Below are 19,656 nucleotides of genomic sequence, written 5' to 3' on the forward strand. Positions count from 1 at the left end.
CCTGCCCACCCCCTCCCTTCTGTAACCCTCAGTGCAGGTCTCTGTTCTTTCTAGTGGTATTTCAGCACCTTGTGTAAGGGGGGTGTTTGGAAAATCTTTTAGGAGGGAAGAAGTAAAGGAGAGAAGGGAGGGAGGCAGGGAAGGAAGTGAAGGATGGAATAAACAAAGACCTAAATTCGAAACATTGTTGTGTCCAGTCAACTTTTATCCCTATGCTTTACAAAATGGTGGCAATGATCTCAAATCTTGCTGAAGACTACTGTGATGGTTTACAACTCAGCTGCTCACATAATTCCTTTTACTCTTTCAAATGAAAATGTCCAACAAAAAAGGAATCAATTACACAAGCAAATATAGACTGTATTTAAAATAAAAATCAGCCTGGGGGCACCTGGCTGGCTTAGTTGGTAGAGCATGTGATTCTTGATCTCAGGGTTGTAAGTTTGAGCCCCACACTGGGTGTAGAGATGACTTAAAAATAAACTCTTAAAAAAAATAAATAAAAAGTAGGGGCACCTGGGTGGCTCAGTCAGTTAGGCATCCAACTTTTGGTTTCAACTGATCTTGTGGTTGTGGGATCGAGCTCCTCGTTGGGCTCCAGACTCAGCTTGGAGTCTGCTGGATATTCTCTCACACTCTTTCTAAAATAAAGAAATAAATAAAATCTTTAAAAATAAATAAATAAAAATAAAAAGTAAAACTCAGCCTGTATACTGAAGTAGGTGTTTGTAAACAATCCATCTTCTTCGAACTAGTAAAGGAGACCTAACCAAGAATAGAAAAACATCAACTTAAAAAAAAAAAACGGCAAATATTAGTCCATAGAAGATACTCAATCAATATAAAATTTTTGATAAATTTATTTAAATTTACTAAAATTGTTTAGAATCAATTGTGCTGTCTTAATCATTATTATCTTAGTAACAATTATTTTTTTAAAACTCAGTTTGAACTTAAGAAGTAATGTTATGACTTTTTAAAACCTGGAATCAAGTTTTCTTCTGCACTTGGTCAAGTCCTGGCTGCCCTTCAGGTGATTCAAAAGACTAGGTCTCAGACTTCCAGCATGAGTTGAATCAATTAGATGCTGCCCCAGCCAGACTTAGTAACAATGTTTTTTTCTCCCTGCTTTCCTTTTTGCTGCTCACTTCGGCTACTTAAATTAGGTAGCTACTATGTGCCTGCTTTTCGGCTGTGAAATGAGTGAGACAGGGTTTCTAATGTCAGGGAACAGAGTCCTGTAGGGAAGTCTGGTATGAAAATGAAGGAACCTCGAGAAGTGGCTAAGCCATCCTGAAAGTCTGAGCACTGCTCTCTTTTCTCCTGACCCCATTATTGTGTTCATACAGCAGCTCCAAGGCTGTTTTCCTGTGTGCTCATCTCCACTTTTTTTTTTTTTAAAGATTTTATTTATTCTACAGAGATAGAGACAGCCAGCGAGAGAGGGAACACAAGCAGGGGGAGTGGGAGAGCAAGAAGCAGGCTCATAGCGGAAGAGCCTGATGCGGGGCTCGATCCCATAATGCCAGGATCATGCCCTGAGCTGAAGGCAAACGCTTAACCGCTGTGCCACCCAGGTGCCCCTCATCTCCACTTTTATTGAGTGCTTTTCCCTTGAAAAACCTAATACCTTTCATTCCTTTCTGGAACTATAGTTTATGAAAGAAGCCATGCTTTTCTGCACAAAAACATTACAACCAATGATCAGCGATAATTTTTCAGCTCTGCTAGAGAATGTGTTACCACCTCTACAGGGGAGTCTCTTCCACCAGTGTGTTTCTGTTTTTCAGCCCTCAATGGATACCTCTTTGGAAACCTCCCTGAGCCTGAGATGTGTGTTGGTGAATCGGTGTCCTGGCACCTCTATGGAATGGGGAATGAGATAGATATCCATTCCATCTATTTTTATGGTAACACCTTCATCAGCAGAGGGCACCGGACTGATGTCATCAACCTGTTCCCAGCCACCTTCCTGACAACAGAAATGGTAGTCGAGAATCCTGGGAAGTGGATGATAACTTGCCAAGTTAGTGATCACCTACAAGGTAAAAAGGACAAAGACCAGTGTAGTGTGTGGATGTTTAGAGTCAATGATGCTCATTCACTGTCTGTTGTTAGATAGGTTCTTGTATTATATTTAATTAAATATTGAATATAGAGGAAAATGTACAATGCTCATTTATTTGCCATCCTATCAACAGATATTTATTCATCAACTCCCTATGAAAAAGGTGGGAGGTGAATGAAAGAAATGGTAAGAACTTCAAGGAGACTATGGTCTAGTAGCTAGACTTAGACATTTATAAATCAATAAAATTTGAGGCAGAAAGATAAATGCTCTTTGTTTCCTATAGTCACTTCTCTGGAACAACAGAGGGACTTCTTGAGGCATTGGCTCCTAATCTGAGTCCTGAAATATGGGTAGGAGTTGAACAGATGAAGAAGGGAAGAAAGGCTTTCCAGGCAGAGGAAGCACCATGAACCAGGAAAAAGACATGTTCTACATAAGCAACTGTAAACAGAATAATAATATTTTAGCATTGGAGAGAAATTTATACATAATCTGGACCAACCCACCATCTAATTCTTCAATTTCCTTCTAGACATCTCTTTTAAGTAATTGTAGCAGCCCATTTCATCTCTGAGCTGCTGTGTTAGAATGTTCTTCCTTATATTGAGACAAGATCCAATGATAGTTGCAAAATCCTATGATTTACATGATAAACAATTTTTTTTTACTTAAATGCCTGTTGAATGACTTAGTCTTGGTCCCTTGGGACCACACAGAATGGGTCTCTCCTCAGCTGGACCCTAGGCTTATGGCAGAAGAGTGATAAGAAAGAAGCCTAGAGGCAGAGCCTAGTGGGAGGAGATTTGAAGGGCAAGGCTAAGGAGTCAGCACTGTGTCTGGAAGGCCAGGTGGGTTCTTCCAGATCCTTAGGCATACCAGTGACATAATCAGTGCAGCAATTTAGGAAGATAAGTATGATACCTGTGTGCAGAGAAGATTTGATGGAGAGATTCTGGCCACTGGATGCTAGTTAGGAAACATTGTCAACATTAGAGTTAGACATAGAAAAGGTCTGGCCTAAGATGGTGAAAACAAAATAGAAAAAAAAAAGGTGTCCATAGAATAGACACAGAAGAAATAATGTGTAATTAAATTTGGATACTGTCTCACTACCCACAGTCACCAGCAGGTACAGGGATGCTACTCTCCAGGGCAGCTTTGATAACACATTCTTGTTCCCGTCAACCTTAAGCAGCTAATCTTAACATTAGTCAGCTGGGTTATTCCAATTAAATTCAATTCAACAAATGTTCAGTGGGTCAGTAAACATGTACCAGATACTGTTCTGGGAAGACAAAGATGATAAAGACAAGATTCCCATTCTTATTTCCTCCCAGTTTTGTTGAGGTATAATTGACACATAGGAATTGCATATATTTAAGATGTGCAACTTGGTATTTTGGTATATGCATACTGTGAACACTTCACTGCACTCAAACTAATTAACATACCCATGACCTCGCATGGTTAACTGTATGTATGTGCGCCCATGCTGAGAACACTTGAGATCTCAAAGAGTAGAAAGTTATGCAAGATGAATGAGTTCTGGAGACCTAACGTACAGCAGAATGACTATGGTCAATACTGTCGAGTGTACTTGAAATTTCCTAAGAGGGCAGATATTAAGCGTTCATACCGCAAGATCCCTATTCTTACAGGTTCTCATGCTGTTATATGTAGGGAGAAACTAGTTTTAAAATCATGAGAGACTATGGACTATGAGAAACAAACTGAGGGCTACAGAGGGGAGGGGGGTGGGGGAATGGGATAGACCGGTGATGGGTAGTAAGGAGGGCACATATTGCATGGTGCACTGGGTGTTATACACAACTAATGAATCATCGAGCCTTACATCGAAAACCGGGGATGTACTGTATGGTGACTAACATAATATAATAAAAAATCATTATTAATAAAAAAAAATAAAGTGGACAAATAAAATCAAGGCTTTAGCAGCTATTTGAGACTAGTAAGATTGCTAAGCATGGCCAGTGGTTGTGGACATAGCTGGTGTTTATACATTACTGAAATATAATATTCCCTGAATTGTCCATACCCTCAGAAAAAAATTATCATAGAAAATTAGGAAATACACTTAATTTTTAAAATCAGCAATCCTGTTTTAGGATAATGGTGTTACATTTTGGGGAACATTCTCCCTCTATTTTTAGACCTTTGTACATAAGTGCATGTTACTTATAAAATGTATCTATTAATACTGCCCTTTATCTTACTTTTCCCACTTATTGATATGCCAGAAATATATTTCCATGTTAGTGAATATAGAGCCACTTCATCATTGTTAATCTTCCCAATGTCCTTTCAAAGGAGATCACGATTTACCCAACCAGTATCTCTTGCTTAACACTTGTATTTTCCCCCATTTTGGGGGGGACTATCATAAACCATACTAAAAAACTTCAGTTTACAGCTATGTTACAGTTTTGTCTGATATTTCTTTAGGAAAACTCTTAGATTTAGAATTTTTAGGTCAAAGAGTTTGATTTTTCTCTTAAAGCTATGGAACAACATGCATTGCCAAATTCCCTTTACTCTTTACCCTTAGTGTGTGAGCATTCCCATTCATCTGCCAACACTGAGAAATATTAATGGTTCTAAATCTTTACCAATCTGATAAATGGGCAATACTGTCACTTGATTTTTTTTAATGTTTTTTTATTATATTATGTTAGTCACCATACAGTACATCCCTGGTTTCTGATGCAAAGTTCGATGATTCATTAGTTGCGTATAACACCCAGTGCACCATGCAATACATGCCCTCCTTACTACCCATCACCAGTCTATCCCATTCCCCCCTCCCCTCTGAAGCCCTCAGTTTGTTTCCCAGAGTCCATAGTCTCTCATGCTTCATTCCCCCTTCTGATTACCCCACCCTTTCTTTATCTCTTTCTTCCCCTACCGATCTTCCTAGTTCTTATGTTCCATAGATGAGAGAAATCATATGATAATTGTCTTTCTCTGCTTGACTTATTTCACTTAGCATAATCTCCTCCAGTCCTGTCCATGTTGCTGCAAATGTTGGGTAATCGTTCTTTCTGATGGCTGAGTAATATTCCATTGTATATATGGACCACATCTTCTTAATCCAGTTATCTGTTGAAGGGCATCTCGGCTCCTTCCACGATTTAGCTATTGTGGACAATGCTGCTATGAACATTGGGGTGCATATGGCCCTTCTCTTCACTACGTCTGTATCTTTGGGGTAAATACCCAGTAGTGCAATGGCTGGGTCATAGGGTAGCTCAATTTTTAACTTTTTAAGGGACCTCCACACTGTTTTCCAGAGAGGCTGCACCAACCTGCATTCCCACCAACAATGTAGGAGGGATCCCCTTTCTCCACATCCTCTCCAGCAATTGCTGTTTCCTGCCTTGTTAATTTTTGCCATTCTAACTGGTGTAAGGTGGTATCTTAGTGTGGTTTTGATTTGAATTTCCCTGATGGCTAATGATTTTAAACATTTTTCATGTGTCTGTTGGCCATTTGTATGTCCTCATTGGAAAAGTTTCTGTTCGTATCTTCTGCCCATTTTATGATTTATTTGTTTCTCGTGTATTGAGTTTGAGAAGTTCTTTGTAGATCTTGGATACCAGTCTTTTATCTGTAGCATCATTTGCAAATATATCCTCCCATTCCGTGGGCTGCCTCTTCGTTTTTTTGATTGTTTCCTTGGCTGTGCAGAAGCTTTTTATTTTGATGAAGTCCCACATGTTCACTTTATCTTTTGTTTCTCTTGCCTTTGGAGATGTATCATGAAAAAGGTTGCTTTGGCCGATATCATAGAGGTTGTTGCCTATGTTGTCCTCCAGGATTTTGATGGATTCCTGTCTCACATTGAGGTCTTTCATCCATTTGGAGTTTATTTTTGTGTACAGTGTGACAGAGTGGCCAAGTTTCATTCTTTTGCATGTAGCTGTCCAATTTTCCCAGTACCATTTATTGAAGAGACTGTCTTTTTTTCACTGGATGTTTTTTCCTGCTTTATCAAAGATTAGTTGCCCAAAGAGCCGAGGGTCCATTTCTGGGTTCTCTATTCTGTTCCATTGGTCTATGTGTCTGTTTTTGTGCCAGTACCATGCTGTCTTTGTGATCACAGCTTTGTAGTACAGCTTGAAATCCGGCATTGTGATGCCCCCAGCTTTTGTTTTTCCTTTTCAACAGTTCCTTGGAGATTCGGGGCCTTTTCCGGTTCCATACAAATTTAAGGACTATTTGTTCCAGTTCCTTGAAAAATGTCATTAGTATTCTGATCGGGATAGCATTGAAAGTGTAGATTGCTCTGGGTAGCATGGACATTTTAACTATGTTAATTCTTCCGATCCATGAGCATGGAATATTTTTCCATCTTTTTGTGTCTTCCTCAATGTCTTTCAAGAGTGATTTATAGTTTCTAGAATATAGGTCCTTTATGTCTCTGGTTAAGTTAATTCCAAGGTAACGTATGGTTTTTGGTGCCATTGTAAATGGGATGGATTCCCTAATTTCTCTTTCTTCAGTCTCATTATTCGTGTATAGAAATGCAACTGATTTCTGAGCATTGATTTTGTATCCCGCCACATTACTGAATTGCTCTATAACTTCTAATAGTTTGGGAGTGGATTCTTTTGGGTTTTCCATATAGAGTATCATGTCATCTGTGAAGAGAGACAGTTTGACTTCTTCTTTGCCGATTTGGATAACTTTTATACCTTTTTGTTGCCTGATTGCTGTTGCAAGGACTTCTAGTACTATGTTGAATAATAGTGGCGAGAGTGGGCATCCTTGTCGTGTTCCTGATCTTAAGAGAAAGGCTTCCAGCTTTTCCCCGTTGAGAATAATATTTGCTGTAGGTTTTTCATAGATGGCTTTTATGATCTTGAGAAATGTACCATCTATTCCTACACTCTGAAGGGTTTTAATCAGGAAAGGATGCTGTACTTTGTCAAATGCTTTTTCTGCATCTATTGAGAGAATCATATGATTTCTGAATTTTTGTTTCTGGATAAAATCTAAGACACTGATAGATTTGCGAATGTTGTACCACCCCTGCATCCCAGGGATGAATCCCACTTGGTCATGATGGATAATCCTTTTAACGTACAGTTGGATTCTATTAGCCAGGATCTTGTTGAGGATTTTGGTGTCCATATTCATTAGGGAAATCGGTCTGTAATTCTCCTTTTTGTTGGGGTCTTTGCCTGGTTCGGGGATCAAGGTAATATTGGCCTCATAGAATGAGTTCAGTAGCTTTCCTTCTGTTTCTATTTTTTGAAATAGCTTTATGAGAATAGGTATTATTTCTTCTTTGAATGTTTGGTAGAATTCCCCAGGAAAACCATCCGGGCCTGGAGTTTTATTTTTTGGAATTGTTTATCACTGACTCAATCTCTTCATAATTAATTATCTGCTTAAAAACCAATTTCGGGGCACCTGGGTGGCACAGCGGTTAAGCGTCTGCCTTCGGCTCAGGGTGTGATCCCGGCGTTATGGGATCGAGCCCCACATCAGGCTCCTCCACTATGAGCCTGCTCCTTCCTCTCCCACTCCCCCTGCTTGTGTTCCCTCTCTCGCTGGCTGTCTCTATCTCTGTCAAATAAATAAATAAAATCTTTTTAAAAAATTAAAAAAATAAAAAATAAATAAAAAATAAATTTCTTCCTGTTTCAGTCTTGGTAGTTTATGGGTTTCCAGGAAGGCCTCCATCTCTTCCAGATTGCTTAATTTATTGGCATAAAGCTGTTGATAAAAGTTTCTAATAATCCTTCCAATTTCATTGGTGTTGGTTGTGACCTCTCCTTTTTCATTCACAATTTTATTAATTTGGGTCCTTTCTCTATTCTTTTGGATAAGTCTTGCCAGAGGTCTGTCAATTTTATTAATTCTCTCAAAGAACCAGCTTCTAGTTCTGTTGGTCTGCTCTACTGTACTCCTGGTTTCTAATTCGTTGATTTCTGCTCTAATTTTGGTCATCTGCTTCCTTGTGCGTGGATTAGGCCTGTCCCTCTGTTGCTGTTCCAGCTTCTTGAGGTGAGAATATAAAAACTGCATTTTAGATTTTTCTATTCTTTTGAGTGAGGCTTGGATGGCTATGTGTTTCCCCCTTAGGACTGCCTTTGCAGTATCCCATAGGTTTTGGACTGTTGTGTTTTCATTCTCGTTGGTCTCCATAAATTGTTTAATTTGATTTTTGATTTCCTGGTTTATTGAATCATTCCTGAGCAGGATGGTCTTAGTCTCCAAGTGTTTGAGTTTCTTCCAAATTTTTCCTTGTGGTTGAGTTCCAATTTCAAAGCGTTGTGGTCTGAGAATATGCAGGGAATAATTTCATCCTTTTGGTATCGGTTGAGACCTGTTTTGTGGCGCAGAACATGGTCTATTCTTGAGAATGTTCCATGGGCATTAGAATAGAATGAGTATTCTTTGGTTCTGGGGTGTAGTGTTCTATATATATCTATGAGGTCCAACTCGTCGAGTATGGCATTCAAAGCCTTTGTTCCTTTACTGAGTTTTTGCAAGGGTGTTCTATTTCTGATAGTGGGGTGTTGAGGTCCCCTATTATTAGTGTATTTTTATCTATATGTCTCTTTATTCTGGTTAAGAGTTGGCTTGTGTATCTTGCTGCTCCCCTGTTGGGGGCATATATATTTATAATTGTCATATCCACTTGTTGGATACATCCTTTAAGAATAATATAGTGCCCTTCTGTGTCTCTAACTATAGTCTTTAGTTTAAAATCCAATCTATCTGATATGAGAATTGCTACCCCAGCTTTCTTTTGAGGTCCATTTGCGTGAAAGATGGTATTCCATTCCTTTACTTTCAGTCTGAAAGTATCTTTGGGTTCAAAATGAGTCTCTTGTAGACAGCAAATGGATGGGTCATGTCTTTTTATCCAATCTGCAACCCTGTGGTGTTTTATGGGAGCATTCAGGCCATTTACGTTGAGACTGAATATTAAGAGAGATGATTTTAATGATGCCATGTTGCCAGTAAAGTCTTTGTTTCTATCGATTGTGACTTTCTGTTCTGTATCACTCTTGGGGCCTTTTTACCTTTATAGAACCCCCCTTAATATCTCCTGTAGGGCTGGTTTTGTGGTTACGAAATTGGTCAATGACTGGCGATTCTGGAAGGTCTTTATTTCTCCACCAATTCTGAATGACAGCCTTGCTGGATAAAGGATCCTTGGCTGCATGTTTTTCTCTGAAAGAGCTTTAAAAATGCCCCCCCAACCCTTTCTCTCATTCCCTCATTCAGGTTTGTGTAGACAGGCCTGACGTAATTTTAAAATGCCCCCCCAACCCTTTCTCTCATTCTCTCATTCAGGTTTGTGTAAACAGGTCTCACATAATTCTGATACCTTTGCCTTGGTCCGTGAGAGATTTCTTTGCCCTGGCCGCTTTCAATACTGTATCCTTGGATCTAATATTTGCGAATTGCACTATGACGTGACGTGGCGTAGGTCTGTCATGGTTGAGCTTGGGAGGGGTCCTCTCTGCCTCTTGGAAACGAATGTTTGTTTCCCTTGCTAGATTAGGGAAGTTTTCAGCTACAGTTTGTTCAAATATCTCTTCTAGACCTCTGTTTTTCTCCACCCCCTCGGGGATGCCGATGATTCTGACATTGGATCGTTTCATTGAGTCAGTGATCTCCCGTAACCTACATTCGTGGGCGTGGATTTTTTTAAGTCCAGATTCTATTTTCGCTTTTTCTTCTACTAACCCATCCTCCAATTCGCTAATATGTTCTTCTGCCTCAGTGACCCTGGCCGTCAGAGCCTCTAGTTTTAACTGCATTTGGCTCATAGAATTTTTAATTTCTGCCAGATTCGCTCTCATTTCCACCCTTAGAGATTCTATATTCTCATTAACATTTTCGTTAATACTTTTTTCAAGTCTACACATCATCTTGACCATTGTTACCCTGAATTCCATTTCTGATAATTTGGTTATATCCATATCCATTAGTTCTGTGGCAGAGGCCACAGACTCATTGTCTTTTCTTTGTTGGGGGGGATTTCTCCTTCTTGTCATTCTGATGAGGAGAGGTTGCGGGGTTGTCCAGAGCCCAAATTATTGACTGGGACCCAGGCCGTGCACCCTTGTTTTATAGGGATCTTAGGGATGTGGGCTTCTTGATTTTTCAGCCTGCCTTCTGGGGGAGGGGCCTGCCGCGCCGATACTCAGGCAGCCCTGTTTGGGTAGAGTCTCCGTGTCCCCATGCGAGGGGGTAGGGGATAGGCACCCTGTGAGCCGGTCTTTCCAGGCTTTTGTTCTCTGGCAGCTTTCCCTGGCGGTTTGCTGTGCCTCTTCTGAGAGTCAGAGCAGCAGCGGCCGAATCTCAGCCTCTGTCTCAGAACAGAGGGATTGCGGCCCGTTCTCCACTGATGTTCTGGCCACTTTAACTCTGTTTGTGTTGGTGCTGCTCAACCCTGCAGCGTCCCGGGATGTGCGCCCCACACCCGGTGTCCCAGCCCTCACTTCCAGGGCCAGCGCGTTTCTGTCCTTTGTGTTTCTAACACCACCAGCTGCCAGCCGCCCTGCGCGCGCTCCGGAGCTCCCGGTCTCAGTCTGAATCCAGTGAGCACACTGGAGCTCCGTTTCAGTCTGGTCACGCGCGTTCCCCGGCTCATGGTCTCAGTCTGCTCTCTCGCGGGTGCCAGTCCGTGAGCCCGCCCGCTCCCCCGTGCAGGTGGCTAATGCTTCCCGGGGCCGAACGCAGTGGCTCCCTCCCCCTTCCATTTATCTTCCGATATCTGTGCGTGGTTTCACGGCTCCCCGCTTCGTACCTCAATACTCAGCGCTGGAGATGTTCATTTGTAGAGATCCAGATGTATCTTCCTGCGTCTCAGGCTGATTCCGTGGATGTTCAGGCTGGTCTGGTACCTATTCAACTCGACTCAGGGGACCGGCTGAAAAAGGGGTCCCCTACTCATCTGCCATCTTCCCAATCCCCCAATAGTGTCGCTTGATTACTATTAACCTTGAACTGGTTTTTTTTCATGTGTTTATAGGTCAATGGTATTTAGAAAGATTTTATGAATAATCTATTGATGTCTCTTGTCCATTTTTCCATTGGGAGATTTACTCTCTTCTTTCTTATTTGTCAAATATATTCACATATTAATCTTTTGTCCTATGTGTTAAGGTATCCCCTTACCCACCATTTATCCTTCACTTTTAACTTCGTTGAGTTCCTATTTTCTGTACAAAAGTTTTCAATGTTTACGAAGTCAGATTATCAGTCTTATCCTGTCTGATTTCTTTTGTGAGCACTTAAACTCTGACTTGTGGTTTTCCTCTGTTCTGCAGCTGGCATGCTGGGACAGTACAATGTTGGTAACTGCAAAGGTGACATTCCTCACCCCAAAATGAAGGGTCAGCAGAGGCACTACTTTATAGCAGCTGAAAAAGTTCTTTGGGATTATGCTCCTCAAGGCTATAACAAATTCAGTGGTCTTCCCCTAAATGCTTCTGGCAGGTAAGTACTCTTTGCTGGTGTTTCTAAGCTTCTCTTAAGAGAGGCATCTGTTAGACTTTTTCCTGTGACTTCACTTGTATTCCCAGCCCATTTCCTATGAGCACATACTCCATAGATGGTGTAACGACACCACTTAAAGGGTTCTGAGCCCCTTAAAGAACCTATTGCTGAGAATTGGAAGAGTATTTATTGTGTCATGATTGGCTGCCTAAATCAAAGCAGTACATTCATTCATTCATTCATCAAACATTTCTTGAGCACGTCTTGGGTGCAAATTGCAGTGCTAAGTGCCATGAGAAATACTAAGCTGATAGAGAATAGAATAAGGCCTTTGCACATGTGGAAAAGACAGTTTTGAAGAGAGAATAAGACAGGATCCCTTTCAGTGGAGGTGAACTGGCCAAGGAAAGCTACCCTTTTTGGTTCAAGGATAGCCTGATAAGTTATACCCCCTCTACCCAGAGTGTCCTTTTCCTTCCTATCCAACAAAATGTTATTTTTCCTTCAAAATCTAATTCTAATGTCACCTCTTAAATGAAGCCTCCCCTGACCCCTGAGTCATTGTTAATCATTTTCTCTCCCATAGCATGTAGTAGTTTTCAAATTAAATCTAGCAATTCATTAAGTAGATGTGGACTCCTGTGACTTATATTATAGAATCCTGTGCAATGGTGTCTGTGAAAGCATTTAAAGACGTGCAGTATGATACCAAGAATGATCATTATTACCCCATGATCTCTTTTATGTTTGAGGGAGTGTTTTTAAAATTCTCTTTGTGATGGATAAGATACCCTTCATTTCTTTAATCATAATTTTATTCATTTATTCATTCTTCCATCAAACCAATGCCCTTGAACCTAACCTAAAGAATATGTATGAACCATATATGAACCTGTTTGATATTGACATTCTATTGACCAGTATTTCTCCATAGGCAGAGTAATGAGAATTGGCATTGGGAATTTTGTCTTAGAAGCCTTCCAGAATTCTGAAGCACCTTATAAAATATGAACTATTAAACTATATTTAACTGATATTTAATGTGACATGTGAAAACAAACATAAAAACTGACATGAGGGTTGCAGGAAGGTCTAAGGCAGTGTTCCCACCCTCAAGTCAGAAAGAACCCATGTGTGCAGAAGAGAAGTAATTTGGCAAGTTGCAAATAAGATTAAGATGAGTTGTCCAGACAAGTGAGTTCTCTGGGCATTCAGAGAGAGCTGAGACAGCCAGGGAACACTTCATGGAGGAAATGGGACTTGAGCAGAGTCTTGAAGAATAGTGGAAATTATATAAGTGAATCGTAAGGAAGGAAATTTTAAATGCCAGGGTTAGTGACATCAAAATGATTGGATGGAGGATTTGCGCAGGGGAGTGGAGGTTTGCCTAGCGCCATGGAGAGAGGATTGGGTAAACTGGATCTCAACTGCAGAGGTCCTATAATCCTTTTGAACTTTATCAGATTGGCGGCTGTAAGAGGAAGATGTTAGAGCAGGTAAATGGCCGTTGAAATAACCATCTTGGAGATTAATGTTGTAGCTGTGCGTATGCTGAGGGCGAACCCGGAGTGAGCTGAGGCCAGAGGGAGGGCGCGGAGTGTGCAGCTGCAGCTCTGTAAAATATTGCAAACACAAGGTGACAGGGGCAGGTACGGAGGTGGTGACAGCGGGGAGAAAGGCAAGGAAAAGAGGCAAAAAGGGTACAGAGAAGGAAGGATGAACAAACAAAATAAGGAGATGAGGCAGAGAGAGAAGACAAAACCAACCTGCAGGAGTGCTGGCACCATCAGCAAAAATAAGGTATCTAGAGATAGTGCTCATCAGAATTCACCTCACCATAGTTCACAACTTTGGAATTTGGTATTTCACGTATATAGCTTATACAATAACTCTCCATTGACTAAACTATTTGATTAACTAGACACTCCATTCCTTAATCATGCCAGATATCAAAGAGCTTACTATATGCAGAAACTATTCATATTGACATCAGCAAGAGATAGAGGGATACTTACCCTGCAAAGAAACCAGTTAGCTCTTTACTTTGTAGAACACCGTTCTGGAACTCCAACTCCAGTAAGTATGGAGTTCACCTGCGCTTTCTTTGGTTGCGGGACCTCTGGGGAAGAAAGTACGGTGGCTAAGAGAGGAATGAGCTTGACCATCATCCAGCCTTCTGGAGACTTTCAAGGCTGGCTGACTATTCCGGGGAACTTGGTTGAAGACTGGACCATCTTTCCCGGGGAGATGGGTGGGTGAATGAGCTAAAGATAATAAAAGGAAGCTCCATGATTAAGACATCTGGTGAATATGTAGAGATGTGCTCTCAGGTTCCTATTCTTTACACAGTGACTCCGAGCTCTACTTCACACAAGGGGACAACAGAATTGGAGGAAAATATTGGAAGGCTCAGTATATGGAGTATGTTGATGCAACTTTTACTCGAAGAAAGAGACTCTCTGAGGCAGAAGCCCATCTTGGAATTCTTGGTAGAATAAAACCATCTGTCATGTTTTGAATGGGGGGAGATGCATTAGCGGGGCATATATGTACATGGAATGACTCTTCTTCTCCTGCCTATATTCACTTCCTTCTGCCCCTTTTCATCCTCTTCTCCCTGCTACTCTTGATATCTTTCAGGCCCCGTCATCAGGGCAGAGGTGGGTGATACCCTGCTAGTGACCTTTGCCAACAAAGCCGACAAAGTCTACAGTATTTTGCCCCATGGCGTGATCTATGACAAGGCCTCTGATGCAGCCCCAAATATAGATGGTGAGTCTCAGCCTGGCCTCTGGGAGGAAAGAGAATGAGGGAACAGAAGACTTAGAACTGGATAGATTTGGTTCAAATGCTGGCCCCTTTTCTTACCAGCCCTGGGAGCTTGTGTGAGTTTGTGCCTTGCTCTTCTCCCTACTAATGAAGATACTGACTCTCACCTGACAGGGCTTCAGAAGGAGCTAGAGAGAATTCAGGGCAGGGTCTGCTCTACAGTAGTCTTAGGAAATCTTCATTCCTTTCCTTTTTAAATCTTAAAGTGAGCTACGTTCACGGTCACCCTCACTTCCCTAAGACAGAGAGCTTTTTAACCACAGGTTATAGGGGATTTCTGTGGATAAAGGCTGAGGATAAAATCTGATTTCCAATGTTTGGTTGACATCAAAATCATGCACATGGTCTTTGCTCTGTCTCTGTTGACAAATATTTATTTTTAATCAGTCTTCTGTGCTTACCATCATATACGGCCTCTCCCCATCACAGAGGGGGTAGCACAGACTCCCTACATGTAAGAAAGGCAGCTTCTGCCCAGTGGCTGCAGGAACGATCCTTCCACTCATGATACTGCTCTTGGGAGCCTCCTAGTCTCCTTGAAGTCTTTCCCATCACTGCAACAGACAACATGAGTGTCTGGGATACATCATGCCCAAGGTTGGGGCCAGGCCCAGTCCAGAGCAGGCTTTGAGGTGATGGTAAGGGAACAGAGAAGGAAGCAATGGAGGGAGAATTCCACCTCCCCAGACCCATCATCATCCCCCATCCTGCAGCAACACTCTCTTACCTATACTCTCTCCTTGGTCAACGTGCTCACAATGACTCTGTGTGTGTGTGTGTGTGTGTGTGTGTGTGTGTGTGTGTGTGTAGGAAGACCACCAGTGACAGCCCAAATGTCTATATTTTCTATTGCTTACCTTAGCAAACTTACTGGGCACCTTTCTGCAAAGCTCTGGACAAGGTGCAGAGAGTTTCTGGTCTCAGCCTGGCTGGAGACTCAGCGTGTTCATTTGGCAATCTAATGAGCAGGCTGAGTGCCAAGTCTTTGGAATCAGACAGCCATCGGTTTGAATCCCAGACCTGCCACTTACCAGCTTTGTCACCCAGTGTCTTCACTTACTTCTTCTATCTTATGGTTATTTGGCTCATTCCCCAGTTCAGCCTAGATTTCAAACGCTTTAACGATAAGGTGCTTGCTTAACTTTTTGGGGTATCCTCTGCAGTGCTGAGTATAATGTATTCCACATACTAAGACATTCAGTGAGAGCTTATGGATTTACATTTAATTGTTAGGCAACTATCACTCTTCTCATATTTGCTAAACCTAGTATTTGAGTAGGAAATAGTATCTACAAAGACACTAAATGTAATCTCTGATGACCCTTGGATACAAGTTTCTATCTCATACAACAGCAGATTGTGGCAGTGACCTCCCTGGTAGGATACATAAGTGAAAACAACTGTCCTTCTACAAAAGACATCATCAAAGAGAGACCCCAGGGCTGGAAGACCCAGTCTGACAAATTTAATGTTCTTGGCTCCTGCTTTGAGAGTAACTGTCTCTTTTATCTGCTCAGGATTTCTGAAGCCAGGGGCCCATGTGAAGCCAGGTGAAACTTTCACATACAAATGGACGGTGCCTGAGAGTGTAAGCCCAACAGTCGATGATCCCCCCTGTCTGACCTATCTTTACTTCTCAGCGGTGGAACCCATCCAGGACACCAGTGCTGGGCTTGTGGGGCCCTTACTAGTCTGTAAGAAGGGTGCTCTCAATGCCGATGGGACACAGGTAGGCCATCAAAGGTCACTAAATTCTCCTCAGGGTTGTATGTGGGAGAGAGCAGTAATATGGCTAGGGATTAGAGTATAATAAGGTGTCAGGTATGAAAAGCAGTTTTTCCTCCTTCTTCTTAAAATTGACTTAAGATACAGAATGAGTATTTTATTTTATTTTTTGTAAATTTAAGATCTGAATTTAAATTTAAGGTAAATTTAAGATCTGAAAGTTATAGATGCCCACCCAGAAACTCAGGATTTCTGTTTGTTGTGGCTGGAACTTGGTGGGTCCCTGTCCTTGTGCATTGCTTTAATTCTAGAATCTTCAGAGATCTGCATGGACTAGGAATTGGGACCCTTTCTTATTGGACAAGTTTTCTCAAACTTGGCCACATGTTAGAATCCCAACTTGGTGGCTTTGCTGGTTGCACTGACTAGTGTGGCAAAGTATAGCATTTCAAGCTATGTCTACATGATATTAAACACATTGATGAAAGGAGGAAAATCTAATCATGCAACCATTTCGATTTACTTCACCAATCAGAAATAGCAAGACTATTTATTCACATGGTATATTTTATAATGTTTGGCATTATAAGCACCCACTTCTGGGCTCCAGGGAATTTCTAGGTAGAGGACGCAAAGTGTCTGGGTCCACCTCAGATTTTCATTTCCCTGCACAAAGGTCTAATCCTAGAAATGTCTATTAGAGGCTCGGTGTGTCACTGGCCCTCCAAATGGGCCCTCAATAATGCATGTGTAATAAGACTGAACAGTTACACTGTACCCCAACAGTCATATAAGGCAAAGCAGAATGACCATTCCTATTTTAAAGCTAAAGAAATGGAGGCCCAGAGACACTGAATGATATCCCAAGTAGTAAGTAGTGAAACTAAGCTTTGAGCTTCCAACTTTGTTTGTTTTTCTAATACACTACCCTGCTTCCTATAGTTAAATACTGAGCCCAGGAAGTTGAGTGCCAGAAGCTTCTGTAAGGTAGCTCTGATTTTGCCGCTATTACATCCATTTGACGATAGCTTGGATGCTTGCTAGAAGCACCTCATAGAATCTGAAGCTTGTTGCCTGAGCCAAACACTGCTCATAGACAGTCCATTTATGCGAAGTTCATGAAAAAATTAATAGTAACCTGAAATACCCCACACCTGGGACTTGGCTGAGAGAGAAATCCATTTGGCCAAAGTTTTTTCAATGCAAAAAGTACTTATGAAACACATACTAAACCAGGCCTTCTATAGGTCAAAGCTTAGGTCTCTCCTCATCAGGTAGATCGAGAACATGAAAGACGTATTTACATCTCTTTCCAGGAAATTCTCCGGGGGGTGAATGGATATCACAGAATCTAACCAGAAGCTAATGGGGCCCTTTGCTAACACCCATGCTTTCCACAATGGCCACTTAATCAGACTCCCTACTTCTACTCTCTGTCTCTCTATCCAGCCATCTATACCTATCTTATTTTGAATAATTACTTTGAATAATTTCAGACTTATGCAAAAGTTGCCAAAAAAAAAAAAAGAAACCCCACAAAGAATTCCCATATATCCTTCACCCAGATCCCCCAAATATAAACCTTTTGCCTCATTTGCTTTATCAGCTTTCTCTTCATTTTTCTGTTGTTGTTGTTGTTGTTTTTTCCTGACCTGTTTATGGTAGGTTGTAGACTTGATGTCTCTTCGGCGTGTTTCCAGAAAGCTAAGTCACTTTCTGACATAAATACAACATAATTATCCAGGTCAGGAAATGAGTCTCGATACTGTACTATTATCAAATCTGAGCACACTTGAAAATTTAGCTGTGTTTCCGGTGTTCTTCATAACAAAAGGAAAATATATTTTGCCTGGTCCAAGCTCTCCTAGATCATGCATCATCCCCTCTTCATGCCCCTGTTTCTCCTGTGATCTGTTTCTTTACAGGGAAGCAAGTGTGACTTTCTAAAATGCAAATAAGATCAAATCATATCCATGTTAAACACCCTCCAGTAGCTTCCTATCACACTTGAAATAAAAATCTACATTTCTTAGCAGCCTCTGACTCTTCCTTTGATATGACTCCCACACTCCCTTATGCTTGCTTCTGCTCCATCCATATAAGCCTTGCTGTTCCTTGAACAAGACAACCTTATCCTTGGCTTAGGGCCTTTTTACTAGGCTCCCTCTGCCTGCAATGCCTTCCCCTCACCTTTGCATGGCTGGCTCTTCCTGTCACCTCCTTAGAAAAACCTTCTCTGATCACCAAGCTAAAGTCATACTCTATTACATCACCTGATTTTAATATCGCTTACCACCATCGGACAGTTTCTTTGTTTGTTTTTTATGTGTCTGGTATGTTTCCTCTAACAAGAATATAAGTAGCATGGAGCATGGAAGTTGTCTGTCTTATCTTCATTTCAAAGAACAATGCCCAGTACACTGTTGATACTCAACCGATATTTATGGTTGAATAAATAAGATATAGGATAAGCACTCCAAAATCATATTAAGAATTTTGGGTAGCAGAAAATGCCACATTACACACACTCAAACAGTAAATGTGTGGCCTGCGAGTAGACACTAAAAATTCCAGGATGACCTTATTTGCAAAACTCACTTCCCGTATCCACATTTCAACACTCAGAGTTGTGTGATGGACCAGGATTCAGACCTCCCAGTTTCCCTGCTGCTATGGGAGCCTAAATTGTACTGATGTAGTACTCTTCACAAAAGAGCTTTGTGCTGTGTACTCTAGCCACCACTCAGATGCATTCCATGCACAAGTAGCAGGGTGGATCAATCCGAGTTCTTCAGAGAAACAGAACCATAAGGATGTATATAGAAACAGAAACAGACTCATTATAAGGAGTTGGCTCACGTGATTATGGAGGCTAACAAGTTTTAAGATCTGCAGAGAGAGTCAGCAAGCAGGAGACCCAGGAGACACAAAAGTCCAGCAGGCTCAGGACCCAGGAAGAACCTGTGTTTGAGGTTGAGTCTGAAGGCAGAAAAAAGTCAGTGTTCCACTTCAAAGGCAGGAGGAATTCCCTTTTACCTGTGGGAGGGTCAGACTTTTTGTTCTATTGAGTCCTTCAACTGATTGAATGTGGCCCACCCACACTGGGGAGAGCAATCTGCTTTACTCCATCTACCAAATTCAGATGTTAATCTCATTCAAACACATCTTCATAGAAACACCCAAAATAATGTTTGACCTAATATTTGGATACTGCAGCTCAGTCAAGTTGACACAAAAAATTAACCATCATTCAGGTTCACTTTCTAACCTTTTCCTGGGTTAATTTCCCACCCTCATAGACCCGGTTACTTTCCAAATTACTCACAGGTCATGAGGTTCTTCAACTCAACACCTTTCAGTGGTTGCTTCTTATTTTATGGACAGTTGCAATCACAGCTAATAATCACAATTAACATTGAGCACTTAGAATTTGCCAGATGCTGAGTTTACCTATATTATCTAATTTAACCTTCACCAAAAAACAGGAAGTGGTGACTACTTTTATCGTCCTTTTGCAGATAAGGGAATTACAGCTTAGAGAGGGTAAA

At 41.3% G+C, this 19,656-nt stretch overlaps 1 protein-coding gene across 1 annotated transcript in view; it reads left to right on the forward strand.

The window, feature by feature from the left end:
- Window positions 1-19,656, forward strand: part of HEPHL1 (hephaestin like 1) — an 85,421-nt gene that overhangs the window by 23,265 nt on the left and 42,500 nt on the right. The window contains exons 5-9 of the mRNA XM_026505337.4: window positions 1,791-2,045; window positions 11,386-11,554; window positions 13,904-14,043; window positions 14,195-14,326; window positions 15,901-16,112. Of these exons, the coding sequence (XP_026361122.2) occupies window positions 1,791-2,045; window positions 11,386-11,554; window positions 13,904-14,043; window positions 14,195-14,326; window positions 15,901-16,112 (908 nt within the window). The remainder of the gene's footprint in view (window positions 1-1,790; window positions 2,046-11,385; window positions 11,555-13,903; window positions 14,044-14,194; window positions 14,327-15,900; window positions 16,113-19,656) is intronic.

This window comes from Ursus arctos, unplaced genomic scaffold, assembly GCF_023065955.2.
Source record: "Ursus arctos isolate Adak ecotype North America unplaced genomic scaffold, UrsArc2.0 scaffold_22, whole genome shotgun sequence".
NCBI lineage: Eukaryota > Metazoa > Chordata > Mammalia > Carnivora > Ursidae > Ursus > Ursus arctos.